We start from the raw sequence: 6864 nt of genomic DNA on the forward strand, positions 1-6864 counted from the left end.
AATGGACCACCTCCTGACTACCCCCTTTTCATGTAGTTCTTCTATGTAGATAGTCTTTCTGTTTTTCATTTCTTCTTTTGGATTTAGGATAATCTTCTCTATATTTCATTCAAGTTAATTTGTTTTTCTTTTAATAAAGTATATACAATATAAATTAATGTTACAAACAAGGAGACCACCTTCCATTTACAACCTTCAAGACATCGTTACAACATCAATACATCCATCATCTGCCCCCCATACATTGAAATTTTGGCTCTCTTACTGCTCTCTTCTTCAACTTCCCATACATTGAAAGCATCCTCACTCCTAAAAAGAGGTGGCAAAATTGAACTGCCGAACTGTCCGAAAGAATAAAAAGAGGAGCATGAATACTAGATCCTCCTAATACAGAAAGTGTGGCTCTAATCCATAAAACATTCCGGGAGAGACTAGGGAAGTTCTATGCTTTTGCTGATATTTACATATTCAAATAGGTCTTGTTCTTGGTGATCCACCAGGGGTACGGACTCTATTATATGAGGAGATCTCCTGCCAAGGGTCAAGTGTAAATGTTTTGTTTGGTCTAATCGTTGTATACGAGGAGTACTCATTCAAGTTATAGCCACTTTGTCCCATCATAGGATAAGATGGATGAGGAGGGGAAAGAAAACAGCTCTTGTGCGCTGGTCCATACTGTCGTAAGGGGCTTGAACAGGGGGACACAGGTAAAGATGTAATCGCTTTTATACTATCCCTGCGCACACAAAAATTTAAAAGCAATGTCATCTTCATAATGTCATTCAATTATGAAGCGTGACTGAGGATAAAACGGGCGGATGTCAGTACCTCGGGCTTTTCATAGCTCCTGAAGTGGAAAGCACTGGCATCGTCGCATAATTCCTATCATTCGAAGTGGTATTTGCTCTATTGGAATGGAGCTCTGACACTGTCTGCTCATGAAAGTTGAAGTAAATAAGAGATTAGCTCAAGCCCAACTTTGATGAATGAAATTAATTAAAGGTGCATAGACTTGTATTCATCGAGGTCAGTGGCCACAGAAGACTTCTTGATCTTTTAGAAAAGACAGTGGAACTAGAAATTATTTTGCTAAAATGTCCATTGCAGAAGACAACTCTAATTCTCATGGCAATATCGCATAAGGATCAAGAAAAGCATTCAGTTTCATATCAAATAGAATTTACATGTTGATCCATGCACACGAATTGCACTAGGATTGAACAAACAATGTTGTTGATTTTCGGTGATATGCATATAGACCAACATGTCAAGAGTTACTGTTAAAAGTCTTCAATATAAGTGCAATCATAGAATGCACATTCCGGTTCAATTTACCAAAGCCTAAACAGCCGTAAACACCATTTACAAGCGCAAACGCTCATCAGTGGAAATCCTGAACATTATGAAGATGATGTACTACTCTCTCTTTGCAAACCATAGTCTGAAATAATCATTTAATTCGTGAATCAATAATTACAGCTCTTATACCATAAAAACAAATTTCAAAGTTAAAAAAGAAAGTTTCCTAAACAATTTCTTAATAACAGTGGTGTATAAATTCAAAGAGAATCATTCAAATCCAAACAGGCACCATTTATCAGGATCCTAATATTATAAGCGAGAACTTAGTTTTTTTGGGGAAAGGATCTTAGGCCATTACCGGTGTATAGCTTCCATCAAACATATAAGGGAAGGCATCCTTGGTCACATTCATATTTGCTACTCTACTTGTTGCCTGGTCTCGAATGAAGGGGTGATCAAGTAACTGTGAGGCTGTTGGCCGTGCTGACGGGTCTCTCTGCAAGCACAGCTTGATAAAATTCTTTGCATCATTTGAAAGGATTTCAGGAATTTCGGGGATTTCTTTGCTGTTTCCAATTTTGAATATTGCAGCCACCTGTTTAAACCAACATAACATAACGGCTCAGTCCTACGAACACTTCAAAGAAGGGCGTAACAAAATTAGTTCTATAAAAAAGTAATTTCTGAATAACTTTTGTCGCACCCCTTCGAACTGGCTCCATGGTGGTTTGGACGTAGCCATTTCAAGAATTGTACATCCCAAGCTCCAAATATCCACAGCAAGACCACAGCCACTTGTATTCATTACAACCTGAGATTAGAAAACAAGATAGGAACGTGAGTAGAACACGACTTAGTAACAGGAAAAATTAAAACGGAAAAAATAAGAATAATGTGTGCGTCCGGTACACGAAGAGGTGGGGTTTGGGGAGAGAGAGAGAGAGAGAGAGAGAGAGAGAGTACCTCAGGTGCCATCCAGTATGGACTTCCCTTGAAAGAAAGCATTGAGGCACAAGAATTCATCTGAATCAGAAGAACCAAAAATCAGAAATCATTTTTACCCACTAGTGGAAGGCAATAACAAAAAGAAGAATACAATACATGTATTCTCAAAGTTAACCGGTAAAAATATGTTTGTAGCCCACCAATTTGCATGCTTGCTTGAGATCGTAGATTATATTCCCTACATTCTACTTGGTTCAATAGAAAACACACACACACACATAGAGGGGGAAGACAGAGAACTTAAATGGTATGACTACTTAAATATTATGACTATTTTAGGTTCAAATATTTGGATTGATTTTCAGTAATATATTTTTTGAGATGTAACACCCTAGATTATGAGTGTGTGATAAAAGATATCCTACACTGCTTGTGAGGGAGAAGTTCTTGTGGTTTATTATGATTCCATTGGGCTCCAATTTGACTAGTCCCTGCAAAGTATGAGTCCAAATGTGGTTTGGGCTTTCTTTGGATCATTATATAACAAATTAATTGTCTTGGACATAAAAGGGCGTCTGACTTTCTCCGTAATGTTTTAGTAAACTTATGTTTATGGGGGTAAGATAAATATACATGTTTGGCCATTCCAAAGTCCGCCAACTTGATTTCACCGTTTGGGTCCACTAAAATGTTTGCCCCTTTGATGTCCCTGCCAGGAAAAACATATCATTTAATAATCATAAAGAAATTAACAAAGCTGAACCATCTAAATTATCGCCAAGTACCTGTGTACTGTATTTCTTCCATGTAAGTAGGCAAGCCCGGATATAAGCTGACTGGTATAATATTGAATAACAGGTTCCTTAAATGGGCCATATTCTTGAAGTAATTTGTGGATTGAGCCACCAGAAACATATTCCAAATAAACTGAAAGTGTTTCCTCACCCTGAGAACATGATAATCCAGAGTTATAACAAAAGTAGGGTCCAATATTCACAATTAACTACATAGATTGGCCGTGAAATCTCTCTCTCTCTCTCTCTCTCTCTCTCTCTCTCTCCATATACAAATATACATAAACTCATATATATATATATATATTTACATAACTGTGTCCAGCTTTATGAGATCAGCTCTTACCATTTCGCTTCCATAGTACCGAACAATGTTTGGATGAGAAAGCTGACTAAGCAAATTTATCTCCTGTTGAAAATAAAATATTCGGTTAAGAAGTGAACTAAGGGAATAAATAAATTAATAAATATGTTATACCTGGTTCAGTTGCTTGAGACATTCTCTTGATGTGTGATCGTCACTGGCAACCCTAACTTCTTTTATTGCACACATTTGCCCACTTCCACTGTCATGGTTGCAAACAGATCAATTGGAAGTAAGAAAATAGTAAAAACACTACTCTTACTACATTTTTCTAGAGTTCTTTTTCTTGGAATGGCTACTGAGTCCTTTCATGTCCATATGGATATCTCAAAAGAAAGATTGTTACATGACAGACCACCCCCAGTACACACATAGAAACTCACATGGAGTCTAGAATTTCTGTTGAACAAAAAATGCTTATCGTATAGAGTTGTTCGACAAAATATATAAAGCTAAATAAAGTCTTCTATTACTATCTGGTGATATGGTTTCTTTTTGTTGTTAATAACACCTTAGATTTTCCATTCTTATTGCCATAATAAAGGAAATATACTAAGAGGCATGTGTGTGTGGTTTCCATAAGAAAGAAGTTTCTGCTAACATTGACAGTTACAGCATAATAAAAAAAAATTAGCCTAGTTTATGAAGTCAAGGGACTTTGAATCTGACCATAAGCATGCATTTTCCCTTTAACACTCATTGTTAACTTCAATTATTGTCGGGTAAGATATACACACATCCTAAGAATTGAAAAAGTTTTATTGACACCCTGGGCTTTTGCAATTTCTCTAATCACAAGCCTTGTTGTATGCAATTGTTCTAATTACCTAATTTCATTCACTTCCAATTAGAACCATTAATAAAAATCAATCATACAAAAATAGGTTGATTATCAGAGGTATATGGTTAGAGAGAGATGTGAGAGTGAGTTTGTGGGTTTGCTTGCATCACATGTGACTAATCTGACAGAAGATGGCTGTAAAGTAGCAACCACGAGAGCTTGAAAACCAAGGGTGTCAATAAAACTGCATTAATCAAAGGGGGTGTGATTGTATTTTACTTCAGGACTGAGCGATATATACTAAGCACTTCAATTACCTATTAAACCCGAGGTATACATGCCCAAAAGTCCCCCTTCCTAGTAGCCTTCCTTTTTTCCACTGGGACTTTGTAAAAACTGTGTTTTCCATCCCTCCACTTGTTCTGGTGCCAGGCAAGGCAGAAGGGCTAGTAGGAGAACCTGGAGGAAGAGGCAGACGATGACATTGACTCTTCCCGTCTTCTTGCTTTCCTGTTGGAGACTCCAGACTCAAGCTGCTTAATCGTGGGTGAAGAGGCGACGTGGGGCTTGTAGGACCCCTAAACGATGGACCGGGGCTTCTCGACCTCATGTTGAACTTGGTATCACCTTGTCCTCTACAATCAAAACAGCGTTAATTAAAGAAGCATAATTGAAACTATTTATTCAGCTTTCAAGTTGGACAATAGAATAATCACTAACCATCTAATTCCACATCAATGACAAGCCAACCCTAGACCTCCACTTCTATAGAGAAAAGATGTAAAGGATAGAAGGCCTCTGTTAAATGTTGATTAATTTCTCAAATCTAAGAGACAGCTTTTTGATAAGCCAATTCTAAGACAAAGTGAACTCCATTATCTTCCAATTCTGGCCATCTTTCTTCATGGTGAGAAGTTAATGAAGTCAGTGTAACATGGAAGATACGAACTGAAACGAACGATAATTTAAGAAGCAACGAAGAATAACAATGAGCAGTACTTGGCTTCAAGCAGAAAACGCACGCGATCAAGATTGTCCAACATAATAAAGAGCTTGCAAAAGCTACAGCCTCATTTCTCGCCACAACTCGTAATCATATTTCAGGGATACGCATCTATTTACGGGGGGAAAAACCAAGAAAAGGCAAATACTTAGCTAGGTTGTCGGGATGACATCCAGAGAAAATACAGAAATGGACAACTGAAACTAAGTTCGAAAGCTCAGAGCAAAAAACCGACAGTAGATCCACGTGGTGTATGTCAGCTGTAAAGATCGAAGCCTCATTACACGGCTATCAAGATCTGACAAGAAAAAAATTTTAGCAGCAGTACAAAATTCGGTTTAAAAGGGCTGACAGAGCATAACCGACGGCAAACCGTTCGCCTTTTGTTTTTTTTTTTTTGGAAACCAGAAAAACCCCCCAATATGCAAAGCAGCCAAAACTCTAGAGACAGAGTGCCTCTGTCACAAAATCAATTGAATTAAAGTTGCTAAATTGCTCGAAACAATCGAAGTAAATACATCATTAATAACACCAGAGACGCTCAATTTAATGAATCAAACGCCTAGAATTAAACATCCAAATACAACGAAAAACCTAACCATCCAAAGCTCCAAAAATCCCTAGAAATCGACGCCCCCAAAACCAACCTGAAATTACCGGATTGACCATTTTCCTGAGCAACCGATTGATCCTCAGAGGACCCAGAGGAGCTCACACTCGAAACCGAACCCGACCCGGATCCCAACCCCAGCACAACCCCATGGATATGATCATTCCCGGACGAAGTCGACGGCAGAGGCAGCGGATGGCATTTCCTCTCGCCGCTGTCCGAATCAAAACCAGAGAACCCGGAAGAGCCGCCAAAATCCCTGCTGGTACGCGGCGAATTACGCGGCAAGAGCTCGTCGAAGCTCTTGGGCTTTTTCCTGTCCTTGCCCTTTGTGTTTTCATTCTTGATAAACAATTTGGACAGATTGAGGTTGAGGTGGCTGCTGACTGGGTTTTGGTATACATCTTGCTGCTGCTGCGATTGTGGTTTCTGTCCTTTGTTCTTGCTGCCCTTTCTTCCCCACCAAGCAGGCATTTTGTTTAGGTGCTGATCTAGCAAAGAAGAAAGACAGAGTCTAGAAGAGCAGAAGAAGACTCTCAAAAGAGAATAAACTTCGGATCAGGAGTTTGTAGAGGTAATTTATACGGAGAAGAAGCAGAAGAAGAAGAAGACGACGACGAAGAAGAATCGAGAGGGTGGGTAGGGAAGGCAAGGAGCTACAGTGAGGAAGGGGTAAGATAGGATGAGATAGAGCAAGAGAGAGAATGGGTTCGGCAGGCGGTGGTTGGAAATGACGTGGATATTTCCTTTGCTCGGGAGAGAACTGTGTATATATGTGTTTTTGTGTCAGTGAGTGCTTGCATGTGCGTGCGTGCGTGCGTGCGTATTCTGATTACTTCCCCAGTTTACGTGTTTTTTTATTTTTTTGTCTCTGTGCGTTTTTGTACGGTTTCTTGGCTGTCGAGATGATAAATGTCGACGTTCTTTCGTTCAGAAAAACAAAAGAGAGAGAGAATAGAAAGAAAAAGAAAACGAGAAAAGAGAATCTACCTTGATGATTGTGCGGCAGCAGCCAGCAATCACGCACTCGCACTCGCACTCACGCATCACGCTCTCTCGCTCACG

At 39.2% G+C, this 6864-nt stretch overlaps 1 protein-coding gene across 1 annotated transcript; it reads right to left on the minus strand.

Annotated features, from left to right (window-relative positions):
* Nucleotides 1–154: 154 nt before the first annotated feature.
* On the minus strand, nt 155–6552 carry LOC122303394 (mitogen-activated protein kinase kinase kinase 3-like). The gene is made up of 11 exons (XM_043115168.1): nt 5837–6552; nt 4504–4821; nt 3520–3607; nt 3388–3450; nt 3033–3193; nt 2881–2956; nt 2266–2325; nt 2006–2113; nt 1661–1897; nt 829–932; nt 155–736 (listed from the first exon to the last, which is right to left on the minus strand). Exons 1-11 carry the CDS (start codon nt 6271–6273, stop codon nt 469–471), a joined length of 1920 nt encoding a protein of 639 aa, XP_042971102.1. The 5' UTR covers nt 6274–6552; the 3' UTR covers nt 155–468.
* Between the last annotated feature and the right edge of the window lie 312 nt (nt 6553–6864).

This window comes from Carya illinoinensis, chromosome 3 (assembly GCF_018687715.1).
Source record: "Carya illinoinensis cultivar Pawnee chromosome 3, C.illinoinensisPawnee_v1, whole genome shotgun sequence".
NCBI classification, from domain to species: Eukaryota; Viridiplantae; Streptophyta; class Magnoliopsida; order Fagales; family Juglandaceae; genus Carya; species Carya illinoinensis.